Source organism: Corvus cornix, chromosome 3 (genome assembly GCF_000738735.6).
Source record: "Corvus cornix cornix isolate S_Up_H32 chromosome 3, ASM73873v5, whole genome shotgun sequence".
Classification (NCBI taxonomy): Eukaryota; Metazoa; Chordata; class Aves; order Passeriformes; family Corvidae; genus Corvus; species Corvus cornix.
In genome coordinates, this window is record NC_047056.1 from 82,656,470 (window position 1) to 82,670,417 (window position 13,948).

At 34.5% G+C, this 13,948-nt stretch overlaps 1 protein-coding gene across 1 annotated transcript in view; it reads right to left on the reverse strand.

Annotated features, from left to right (window-relative positions):
- Nucleotides 1–13,948, reverse strand: part of MEI4 (meiotic double-stranded break formation protein 4) — a 94,670-nt gene that overhangs the window by 40,750 nt on the left and 39,972 nt on the right. The window contains exon 7 of the mRNA XM_039568607.1: nucleotides 9,441–9,572. Coding sequence (XP_039424541.1) covers nucleotides 9,441–9,572 — 132 coding nt within the window. The remainder of the gene's footprint in view (nucleotides 1–9,440; nucleotides 9,573–13,948) is intronic.

Genomic DNA, 13,948 nt, shown 5'->3' on the forward strand with positions numbered 1-13,948 from the left:
CTAAATATTATATTCACTGGTTTGTAACTCCTAGAGTGTTACTGAAGCTCCTATAAGCTTTCCTGAATAGTATTACTCCTTTGTAGGCAGAAAAATTACTTGTCTCTGTATGATTTAACATCTTTTCTTTTAGGAACTCAACTAATTTGCAACTATAATCTCGCTTCTAGAAAATTTATTAAACACAGCAGGTTCAGAGATGATACAACAGCAGAAGAGATGAACATACCTGACGATTGTGCTATCATTCAGAATGACCTCAAAAGGCTGGAGAAACTGGACAAGAGAAATCCTGGGTTGCCACAAATGGAAGTGCAAAAAATGCTTTGAGCAGGTTGTTACACTAGATCATCTCCAGATGTTGTTTCCAACCTTTTCCATTCCATAATTCTACAATCATTCAATGAATTCACTCTGTTTAAGTTAATCAACAGGACTGAATCATAGTTAACATAATCAAATTGTGTAGGAATTACTCAAAATGGTTGACTTATTCAGTTACTGTAAAGTAAGTTCTTTTATAATTTATTCCAATAGGCAGAAATACTACTTAAATTTTTAACTCTCTCACTCCACTCTCTCATATTTATCATACACAATTCACCGTAGTATTCTGTGTTAAATGCTGTAGCTAGGCTTAGTACGAGCTTTGATTAAATGATAAGGCTCCACAAAGACTTCTTGAAAACTGCAAGTTCAGCTGGAAGTTTAATAATCTGAAACCTCAAGAGACACTAGTACTAACTTTTAATGAAAGGATTAATTAAAGATGAAATAGAGCCCAAATGATCTTGTTTCAAGACAATACACCCAGAGGTTTAATTGCGCTTTGCCAACTCCGTTCCAGGAATGACAGATGCCAAGAAATTCAAAACATACAAGCTACATCTTCAAAGTCTGCACTATAATCATGGAACCCGGCATGCCATTGTCTATGAGAAAGGAGATATACACATACATTTTTCTTTGACTTTTCTCATTTTCCTGCTCTATGCATTTGACTTCTTCCTATGTGAATTGCTATTGGAATCAAGTGAAAATAATCCATTCTTATATAAGGGAAGCTAAACTGGAGTGGATACAAGAAGGTTATTTTCTAAAACTACTTTAAGTTCTGTAATGTTGGTGCTACATGCATTTCAAATGTATACTACAACGGTAAAGAAATAATTCTACAAGACATGCAAGACAAATTGTGCTGTCATAAATTCTTCTGTGATAATGTCTGCATGTGTGCATTTACAAATGTGGTTCAACTCAGCAGAGGTATCTGGTTACCTGCATTTCATACAAGTCCAAGACTGCACCCAGCAACGTCTTAATCCTTAGCCTAATCAAGCCATATAAATCCCATATCCTGCCTGAGCACACTTCAGGTTCTCTGTCAGGAACACCTCCAACTTCAGCAAAACGTTCTCTGCTGCACAAATCCTGGAAATCCAAGCCAAGCAACTCACACAACTAACACTCAGATCTGAAGACACTTAGCTGCTGCTCTCTTTCTCCCTCACCACAAACCTTGTCCAGTATCCCATTCCTGTATCTCCAAAGTCGCTATGAGCCCAAATAAGCTCACTCTGACACTTACTCAGGCTCACCAATACATTAGCCCCACTGAATCAGTTGTGGACTGAGGCTACATGATCTGTGCCTACCTCAGATTGAACCCCCAGATTCCTAAGTTCTCAGCACAACAACCTTAAATCCATCTCTGATACCTTCTATAAAGATGTTCAGCTTTAGCTCATCACAACCTATCTCCCTAAATTAAATCTACACTAGAAATGCTGTCAATGTAGCAACGAATGAGTTGCTGCTGACACCAGTTGAGAAACTCACTTTTCCCTCTGGGCACAGAATTAATAGTGGTTTGCTGTCCTGCCAGATCAAGTCTTAACCAGCCAGGGGTCAGTGCTGTCACCCAAAATATATACTAAGTTTAAAATACGCTATGGAACCAGATTTCATCTTCTACATGTCTCAGCCTTGGAAACCAAAATTCCAACCTTAGCTGCAAAGCAAACTCTATGCAGCTAATCCCTTCCATCCCAGATATAAACCTACTCTGCTAATAACTTCTACATCAGTTAAATCCATGAGAGACAAATGCTGCTCATTTCAGAGCCAAACTTGGGATAGCAGCTCCTTCTGACTGTGGTGGCAGCACTTGAGCATTTTAGACAGCACCAAACAAACCAGTTAAATCTTCCTAGTCTTTAAAATAGTAATGGTTATGTATAAACGCTAAGTAGATAAACACAGCTTTAAATGCATTTTTAGCAAACCAAAAAAAATCAACAAAAGAGGTTTCAATGGGGCAAGCTGATGTTTTAAGTCATTATGTACAGAACTGTCACACACGTTTAGAGAGGAAAGTGTGTGCAAAGCTAAGAAATCCAAGATATTGATGTGTCCTGTAAAATGAAAAGAAGGTTTTGAAAGAAAGATGAAGTTATGATTTTACCCTAGTATAATCTAGAATTTCATAGTTTCCATTTACAATTTACTGTATTTATCTAAGGTCTTAAAGACAGTTTTAATTATTAGCTGTAGTTACTCTTTAAACAAAAAATCATTTTATCAGTAATTCCCAGTTAGAAATTCTAGGGCTACAACTCTTTCCTTTTCCATTTTATGAAGATAAGAAATACTAAAGCAGCAAACAGACCGCAATGCCACTGACACAGGAACTGTGCATTTATACCGTATCCCAAAAAAGCATTTAGTGAAACTGTGGTAAAAGCACGCATAATAAAGACTTTAAACCATTCTCCAAAACTAAAAGCCAAAGGTAAATCTGTAACAAAATCTGTTACCTTTCCTGGAAATTGAACTTTTAAGAGCACATATGGTATATATGCTATTCACATAGACAACTGCAATATCCAAAAAGCATTAAGGAAGCGGTGCTCAATTTTCTGTAACATCATTCCATTTTGCAAATCATTGTCTGTAAGCAGGAATGCACAATGAAGAAGGGAGCTTAACAAGAACATTAAAACTATCTATTTGAACACACAGGTTTAAGCAAAAATCAAATTGTCTTCCAGACTAGCAAGTATACCACATATGCCACAAAAATCTGACACTTTTTCCTTTTGCATGCTTCCAGGCATGAAAAAGAACTAAACGAGCTGTAAAGAAAGCAGTAAGAAAAGGACAGTATTAGCACTGAGAATAAGGAAGCAAAAGCAGAACCAACCCACATTTAAAAAAAAAAAGTGTAATGAAAGCTTAACTGCATCAGAAATTCAAATAGGTAATTTTATTTAATTTATAATCATGTTATTTTTGGTTTTGTTGGGTTTTGGCTTTCGGGGTTTTTTAAGCCTGAATTTTGTGCACAATTTGAAACAAGAAGATTTCCAGGAATATTACTTAGTAGCTTTTTGAGGGATGATATATTTTGGTATCTGTAATTAAGCATTTTTCCTTTTCCAGTATTACCTTTCCATGAACGACATGATTCACTGATATTAAGAGTAATAATACTCTAGTTGACAGAGCTCTCCTCATGTAATCGATATTTGCTGCTTCTGTTCCCAAACACACCTGAGGTTTTCTGATTACATGTCATCCTCAATTTTGCAAAGCCTAAGTGTAGTCAAAGCCCTGCTACCTTTTAGCTCGGTAGGAATACTTCTAAACTCCTTTCTCCTTAATACTATCATTTCAAGATAATATGAGAGGGAAGAGAAAACTGTATGAACCATTTGTCATCTTCCACTTCTGTCTGACATGTAAACATCTTAAAATCTAATCTGTAATAGGGGATGACATATGCAGCAAAAACAGGTATACACTTCAAAGGTGTATGGCACTGGTTTAGCATATACCAAGTCTTGACTGATTGTTTCATTCCTGCCTTTCAGGGAAGACATTTACATTTTCCCAAATCTGTATCTCTACACTAGGTATGTAAGAAAAAAATGCAGATTATTTTATCCATCCATTATTTCCTTTGTTATCAGTAGCATCAGTAGTCGCACGGAATAAAAATTAACCCTACATTACACAGAGCACTATTTTGCAGCATCTTTAACAATTCACAATTTGAAATATGCTACAATCTGTGCTTACCAGCACAACAAGGAAAGAAATGACATCTTAAAAAGGATGAACAGATGTCCAGATGCAACTTAAATTATTTTCATAAGGGGTACATAACACCAATCTCTTTTTTTACCTCAGTAAAGTATTATTAATCTGATGCATCAGAAAAAGTCAACAATAGAAATTATAAATGGCTATTACTTGATAGCCATTTTAGTACCTCAAACAACAGTAGACTGCCAAATGTATTTAGCTTCTCTAGCTGCATAATATTCTCAGTTGTTTTTTCTTATTAACTATTTTAGCCATTTTCTACCATACTTGGGAAAAAATAGTATAGCTTTTTTAAAATAAGAAACCCATAAGAAGCCTTTATTTCAATGCATATAAACTTATGTTTGAAAAGATTAGACATACTGCATAAATGAAGTAAACTTGTTGGAAAGAGGAGCTTGTTTGAAGAATTTTCTACATCACATCAGACACACTTGCATTTGGAATAAAGCATGTCGTGGGTATGACACCTGCTCAGAGCAACCACTGGATACAGAATGGATGCATGGAGAAGCTCTAACATTACTAGCTCAGTTCTCAGCACTTTAAACCTTTTGATAATCTAGCTGAACCCAGCTACAGGAAAACTCTGTTTTCCCTGATGAACTAATTACCAACAGAGCTAGTCCAACTTGACATTCACAATGTCTGTAATTTGCAAGCCAGCTAAGAAAAAAAAAGTCCCCCCAGCCAGAGGAATATTTCAGCCCTTCATTTGCTTCCATATAGAAATGTTCCTGTGTAGTTTGACATTCCAGTGACACATCTGTTAGCTACACTGTGCTGAATAGCAATGAAAATCTTGGAAAATGCTCAAAATCATAGTCCTTTTGTGCTCCCCTTTGTTCTTTTTCTGCCTCAATATACTGCCTGCATAGACCACTGCTTTTACAGGTCTTCCTCTTTAGAGGCACATGCATCAGACACACCATAGCTGAATGCATCTACAAGAAGCTCCAATCCACAATCCTGTACAATCAATCATCATCAGTCACCAACCTCTTGTGTACACTAAAAGAATTTGAATACTGGTAACTAAGTTAACTTATTAATTACAGTAACTAAAATAGAACTTTTTCCAAACATCTAATAATGTTACTCACTTAAGTTTGTCAGTATACAGGCAGAAGTATCCTATCCATGACTACCTGTTATAAGTTACTGCAGGATGAGGCCTTCCCTGAAATAACATCTCTGGCCCAGATCATCCAGAAAGACATTTTCATGGAGATATTATGGGATTTTTATCCTTTAACTTTGGAATTCTACAACATAAATATCTGCATTTCAGCCTATCAACTTCAATGTCCTTTCTCATAGCCAGAAGAAAGAAGCAAACAACTCTAGGGCCAATTACCATAATTATGTACGAGAGCATAGGTTAGACAAGAAATGACTTTTCCTCTCCCTTGACTACAATTGAAAATTAAAGTAAGAAAGTCAGATGGAAACATCATAGAAATCTGAATTCAAGTGAGACAAATCCCACCTTATGTCAACCTCCTTTGGCTCTTTGGAGTCAAAGCTGTTTTGTTGTAATGAGCCTGATTCTCAAGGATTTATGTAACATTCAACAAAGCCTTGCATAACTATCTATCCATGCTGGCAAATTTTTTAGTTAACTTTAGCTGCTTGGTTGACTTTTACAAGAAGCGGACAGCAAGGTCTACTACATACACCTAAACTAAAGAGGATAAATCTCACCCTTTATTACCTGTGTCATTCATTTCAGGTGAGAAGTCAGCACCCACATTTGAATTTGGACTTAATGCTTACGTATAATTTTGAGAATTACATATAACTAGGTGTTTTGATTAAAAAACCCTAAACAAACAACTATTCAGTGTACAGCTTTTGTGATAAAACTATTTTAAAGTTGTAAAAAAGTAAAAATGGTACATAGAAAGTAACGTGATATAAAACTGTAATGCTAGATGAGCTATGCATCAGCAATTACTGAATAACAGAGCTTTCCAATACTTCATAGTATGTCTTTCTTATTTTAAAATCTATTTTCTAGTTTTTAATTTTCTTTTTCAGAGTTCTTGGAATTAACACTTGGGGGGTTAGAAATGGGCAGTAAACCACCCTTCCTGGCCCTCTGACTTTGAAAGTTATCATAAAGGAAGATCTGCTACCATGGAGAGGAGCTCAACATTTTAAAAATAATCCATCTTCCACAGCATCACTCTGAAATCTTAGTATCTTACAATTTTATCTGTTCTGCAGTAGGAATCCAATTAGGGATCAGAAAATTTCTATTTCATAGTAAGTTAAGGTTCAATTACTGTATTCTTATAAATTGTATTTATGAAGCATGTAAGGTTTCTATTATAGATAAAACTCAAAAGCCCATATACAACATCTGTAAAAATAAAGAGATCCAATTGAGTTTACATTAATATGCTTTTGCCTAGAATTCAGCATGCTGGTGTCAGAAAAGCACCTAAGTATGAGCTTTACTTTGAGCCCATGATGAAGTAGTTACATGAATTAAGGCAAACTACTAACTTACTTGAGAGTTTTGTAACATAAAATTCATCTTAACTGTGTGGAAAATCAGGATAATTCTACTGTTTTACCTGCTGCTTAATTACTTTTATTTTCCATGTTAATATGTGGAAATATGTATAAAAAATTTTATTACTCATGTATTTGACCTGAAGTTGCCATATTGTAAGATTGAAGGATTTAACCAACAATATTAGACAACAATATAAAAATAGTCAGAGTAATTGCTGTACTTTTTTGCTGTGGTTTATTAGAAACACTCTACTATATACAACCTAATTTTTTAATTTGAAAAGCATGGGGCATAGATATCGCTTTAAAACTGTGGGTCATAGACTGATAAGCTTGTTCTAAGAGGACACAGTTAAAAACTCTGTAAAATCAGACAGACTTCTAAAGTAAAAAATTTTCAATATTTGTCGAAAATGTATACACAAGCCTGCAGGGGGTTGAGCTTAGCACACTTCCTACTGAAGACGTGATGGAATATAAAGCTGCATATTCTTGAATTCATGCATTTGACAAACTATTTGGAACTTAGCTCAAGTTTCAATGAGGAAATTAAAACAGAAATGTTGAGCTATCTAGATGATTCATTTAGAAAAATTAAAAGGAATTTTGTTTTTAATCCACATCAGTGTTGAAAAACATCTTCAATTAAAAAAAAATTATTACTATAAATAAGCTATTTTTTCAATTTCTGTTTCCCATCAAATGCTCAAAAGTTAATTGCAAACTAACCTGAATACATACCTTAGATAATTCTTTATTTCTCCTATCTGCCGACAACAGCAACAACAACAACAAAAGAAACTAACAACGAAGCAAAACAAACCTCAGGTATTTCCACACCTCTAATCATAACTACAGTTCAGAGTCTCTAATTTGATTGTTTTAAATGGGACACACCCTTTGCAATTAACAGTGGTTTTGTTTAAGTAACAAAACCCAACTAGGATACTTGTCAGATAATGAAGTTTGATTACATGAAGAATTATCTTTCTGCAAATTCTAATTTAAGTATTTATGAAGAGGTTTTTTTAAGCTGGCATTTTGTTTATTTCAAACTGATATAGTATCATTAGATTTGATTATAAAACAAGAAAAAATACTTTGGAAGTATTTTTAGAATCGTACCTACCAGAAGTCATGCTACACAAATTCAGAAACATTTAGAAGCAAATCTGTAAATCAGGCCATCAGAATTAGAGTCCTATTGTGATATACTTCCCGAATATTATCACATGCACAATATATGAGGGTTTGTAAATGAACACAATACATCTTTTTGGACTAAATGAAAAAATGCATGAACTTCAAAAACATTGACTTCACCGCAAGCTAAGCAAACCAGAACTTCAGTTACTTTCCTTACATGTACTGCAGCTTTTCAAAGTCCTACAAAGTGTTTGCTACAGATTGACAGATGCCCAGCTCCCGAGGCTTTGCCAAATATGAGCAATAAAAATAATTACAGTCTGGCAAAGGTAAGCAGTTCCACAGTAACTAGCTCAACAAAGTGCAATGTTCAGTATGAGCTTGACACCATTGTGGAGCACTGAAAGGTTCTGTGTTGCCACTGGCAAAACTCTGAAAAGAAAGATGAGTAATTCTGTTAAACAGGTGAGATTTAATAATGTTAAAAATGAACACCTGTTTCAAACTTAAAAAAAAAATTATTGTTTTTAATTACACACTTCCCTATCCCTACAATTGTTAGAAGTCTGTTGACTTTTGGTTGCCATCGACAAGTCTTGTATGCTAACGGTGACCTAAAACAAGACACAGCTCATTGTCTAATTCTTTCAAAACTGGCATTTCCAGAATATGATTCAAACATACTAGAAATTTGTGTTGGAGATTACATATTCCCTCTCCAACAGTCCAAACTTACTACTGTATCATATCCTAGAAAGAAAAAAAATAAAGTTAAGACTGCTTGAGCAACACTTAAGTCTTTTGTTAGATTAGACCACTGCAAAATATATCTATGGTGAATGTTTTCAATATGTATCAATAAATTTATTTTCCACCAAATAAACAGTTCTCAGGATAGTGCAAATTCAAGTTGCAATCCTAAGTGAAGCTGAACACTTTGCATAAAATACATACCAACACATACGAATACATGAAAAACCTATGAAACCCCTAGTTATTTCATACATCTCTTTTTCAAATGTTAAAAAACTTCCATTCTCTCTCTCTCTCTCTCTCTCTCTCTCCTCTATAGTTTACTGGAAAAAAATTTAACTTAAGAATAAATTTTACCAACAGTTCTATTCTGATTTTTACCTCCTACTTATCGTAACAAACTAAATACAATATTATGTGTTGGATAAGTTTTGCATCATGAAAATTAATAAACTTAAATAATAATAATGTGAAACATTAAATCTGATTCTGAAATATAGCAGCTGACTTTCCAGTTTTGCATGAGCTAGAGAGAGAATATTGAAGCTGATTGTGTGTTCAGCTGAATACCAAAGTCGTATTGCCTGCAAAGTCAGTAATTTTTACATTGCCCTAAGTGTTCTAACTCATTATTTCAAGTATTTTGCAAATTGTATAGTATGATCTAAAAACCTATACAGTCAATTTCTTATACAGTCTGATAATTTTACCTTTCCATATGGAATTTTCTCTTACTTTATGCCTCTTGTTTTGAATCTGCTGTTTAAGGTAGTTCCTAGCATTATCTGGGTCTGTAAATCTACATTCTATAGAATGATACTTTTTTTACATCTGAAGAAACAAATAAATACAGCCAAAACACTCCCCACCACCACTCTTTGGTCTTTCTCAAAAAGAAAAGATGACAGCACCTGGTGAGCCTGCAACAACTGCTCAGCAAACTGACGGACTTCCAATAGGAGAAGCGATATTAAAGAATTTCTTAGTATGTTGTTCCTTCCCAGCAAACCCAGCGTTTGTGATACAGAATGCAGTGCCTGAAACTAAAGAGAAATAACAGTAAATTTAATCTTTCAAAATGCATCTCAATCTTTTTTATCCCAAACAATTACCTTAAGTAGAAATGGGAGTTACATATAAAAATGTTAAAGAAAAACATAAAATTCAAAATTTCAGAGTTTAAAATTCTATTGATTACAGACATATGAGATCTACGAGAAACTGACATTCATCCTCAAAAGATTAACACTACAGGAAACTGTCATGTGAACAAACTCCTGCAAAAAGTGTGAACTCCCCAGGATACTGCTTTTCAGCATTAGATGTCATCATGCCCATCTGCTGACAGAAATTGGTGACTACACTGCACATACAGATCTGTATTTCACAGCTAGCCAAATGAATGAACAAATTCTTTGAAATTCAAACATGTAAGCTGGGAGCTGTATTAGGGTGTTCTTTGAATATAGTTATCAGGAAAAAACTTGATTAAATGCTAACTGCTAGAAGACACACTGTATTTTCAAATTCAAACAATTCACTTTCATATTGTTCTTTAATAATGCATTTCACCTGAACCACAAGAGGAGTGATGTAAACTTACATGAGAATTATGTTAGAAATTTTTTGCCACAGTTTCTTCTAATAAAAAAAAAAAATTAAAACTGTTGTCTTTGTTCCCTGAAATTGAAACAAATAGTTATTATGTAATGAAGCATACTGCTCTAAAAAGTACACAGGACTTTTCTGTATATAGATATATTTGAGTTCTTTCAAAGGAAAAAGAAGTAAGACACATTAAATACAATTACTATAACTTGTACTTTTATATAAATGCATACCCCTGTAACATTAAATTCAGTAACTCTTTGTAAATGAGTATTTTTAACTGACAAAAGGATATTCTGACCCTAATTTGTATGCCTAACAATAACTATGATTTCTTAACCACTCAAAACAGATCACTCCATCCTATTAACAATCTAGATTATACCTCCAGCCAACTCCCATGTGTATACCCACACAGACACATACATATATATACACACACATATATATGAATAAAAATACTTGCCCGCCATTTACAAGTTTGCATTGGATGAATCCTGCTGGAAAACTTTTCCAAACACACAAAAGGCAGGAAGGTGTTCCAGGAGCAGTCAGTATGATTTTATTTAGGGGAAATATTTACCTCGCCTTTACCATGGTTGTCAACACTGTCTCTTGTAAAATTGTCACTCACCAAATTTTGGGCTAGTTAGGTGGACAGAAAGGTGGACTGAAATATTCTGCTGTAAAACCCATTAATTAGGCAACTTTGCATTTACAGTTCTTGCCTGATCAGCCTGATCAGCAGTTGATGCAATGCCTATTTACCAGCCTCTTCCAGCTGAAGAGTTGGATCAGCTTGGTTATCATCCACCCAACATGAGACTCCTGTGCACAGTCATAACAATCCAGCCTTAATAAAACTTTGCCCTTAACCAGCTCACTTCTGCATGTAATCCCAAAACAAATATCAAAAGAAATCTACAAAAAACACACAAGTCTTAAGTACAGAATCAAATCTGCAGGCAAACAGAGATACAAAATAAACTCCTCCTATTAAAGAGAATTCATAAATTGTACACATATAGCTTTGAAAAGCTGTGTAATTGAAATCATTCATCAACATATACACCAAAGAGTCTATAAATATGAAATGTGAATGATGAGATAAAAATAGGTTTCTGAACAATTAAAATGATATGAAGGGATAATGTAATGCATGCACCTACCTGTGCTTTGAGGATATATGAATTAAAATGAGACTTTCATATACTGGAAATATATGCCCTTCCAAACAAAACAATGACTCCTCTAAAAATAAAATAGAAATTACAGTTTTGAAAGTGTCTACCAAAGTATCTACTAGAAACAAGTTTGCAACACCTGGATAGTTCTGCCTTGACAGCACCCATGTTCCAAAGGGTACAACTGCTTCAACTCAAGGTTTAAAAAATGCTTAAAAAATAGCATATTTTTCAGTAAAGTTGCCATTCATTTTTATTTCTTTTAATAAAATAAAGATAATTTAAATTAAGGACAAATTTTACAGTTCTATATTTTCAGAGCATAACATTGAGTATACTTGCTAATTTGCCTTTGGCGAGCAAGCAAACAAGGCAATCCAGAGCAGTTTTCCAATGTAACCTCTCTCAAAGATCATACTAAAACATGAATATTGTTGTTCTTGTTTAAGCTCTATTTCCTTACATGATTTTTTGACAGACAGTGAAGCAATGAAATGTTTTTGTGCAATTATTAATGCTAGCAGCTGAGATTTAACTAAAGTAGGATCTTTCACAAAATTTCCTTATCTTTTATGGTTTGGCAAGAGTTGCTGTTTTCTAGTTGGAATTTCTGAGGACTAGATAATAGGGGACTTTGAAATTTAAAGCCTGAGCTTCTACTAAGAGAAGTAAATAGGTATTTTGTATTTTGTAATGCTGCCACTTAGGGTACTTGAGATATGGGTATCAACGCCACTGAAAAATCCCACTGGTGAATTTATTCATATTTAATAAATATTCTTATTAAACATACCCTTATAATAAAAATATGTCATAGTAATATATTATAGAAAATGTATTATAATTATATTTAATAAATATTAGTACTGATTTTTAAAATCCTGCTGATTATATTAAAGAGCTGTGATTTTACATTGTATGTTGATGGATCTCTTATACTCCTATAAGAATATTTTAAGAAAATAAGTATATTTTAAGAAAATAAGAGACAACAAAGAAGGTTAAAATTATGCTCACAGACCGTATGCATCAAAAGCATGCAGAACACATTTATAGCATATAAACAATAAATCTGCAAATAGCAAACAGAAGTAAGACTCTGTTGTACAGCAATGCTCGTGTATTGCTAATTACACTCTGGAAACATTCAAACAAAAAAAATTCTAATAGCATATAGTTTCATTAAAGATAAAAGCATATGTTCAGCTCTCAAATCTATCCAATGTTAAAAAGGAACAGAACTCTTTCAATCCCTTGGGCTTGTTTAATGTTGTAGATGAAATAAAACCAATGCCTTTCAGGAATCCACAGGTAAAAGCAGTCAGAAAATGAGATTGTAAAAAATATACCATTAGAAACAGGAAATAATGGAGCCTGGTTCACTGTTCAGGTCCTGCATCACCTCTCCCCAGCCCTCCTCCCACACCCTGGGTTCTACTGTCTTCCCATGTTATCCAGGATGCAGAGCAAGAGAGGGCAATGCTGTGACAGCAGCTGGGAAGGATGCGTGGATTGTCGACCAGGCTGCTGCCAAAATGAATATATAATGTCAATGTTCTGCTTATCTCAGGCATACTAACTTGGTCTCTCCTCCACCCAGCTACAGATTTTAAAGCCTACTTGAAGGTATTATTGACCTTCCACTCCTTTCAAAGTGATTTCAAGCTGGCTATCAAAAGTTACTTGTAGAGTAAATGACTGATAACCAAAGTGGACAGCACAGTCCTGTAAACCCTGTTTCCCAGGAAACAACATAAAAAACTTATGAATTAGTTTTTTAGAACTCATTTACCAGCATGTTAGATTTTATTTAATAATGGGTATCTAAAATTTATGAGTTTAATTCCTTCATGAGTTTCATGATTCACTACATCCTGCAACTATAACTGCACCTTAGTTTCTGTTTTGCTACTTTACAGTTTTTGTGCCAAGTAACAGCTCTCTTTCCCAAGCAACTGACATATTTGGCAATACAGGACAGGCAAATAATTATTACAGGTATCCTCAAATTGTGAGGTGTTATAAACAAAACTATTTTCACCTTTGATTTCACATTACCCTTGTCCACTTAGTCCAACCTGACTTCCACTCCTAATCATCAATGCCATTTGAAAAGCTCACTTTTATACAGGGAACATTAGCCCCCCTTTTTCTTATCTTACTTCACATTGCTTCCTTTGTTAGTTGATGGTTGTCATATACCTCTCTTCCTTTTACATGCCAATATTTCTTCTATCTATCAGTCATATCTATCAATATGAATTGATACATATTATTTCAACTCTTTGGTCTGTAGGCCACATCTCAAGCCCTTACTCTGCCCTTACCCCTTCACAGACTCATAAAATCATAAAATGGAAAGGTTGGAAGGGATCTTAAAGATCATTTCGTCTCAATCCTCTCTGCGACAGGAAGAGACACCTCCCATTAGACCAGGTTGCTCAAGGCCTGATTTAGTCCGACCTTGAACAGAGACAGGGCTGGCTCATCCACAACTTCTCAGGGCAACCTGTTTCTGTATCTTAATGCCCTCACAGTAGAGAATGTCTTCTTAATACCTGGGCTAAATTTTCCCTCTTCCATAATCTTGTTCATGCTTTTCTCCATGCTTCTTAACCTAATGTTCT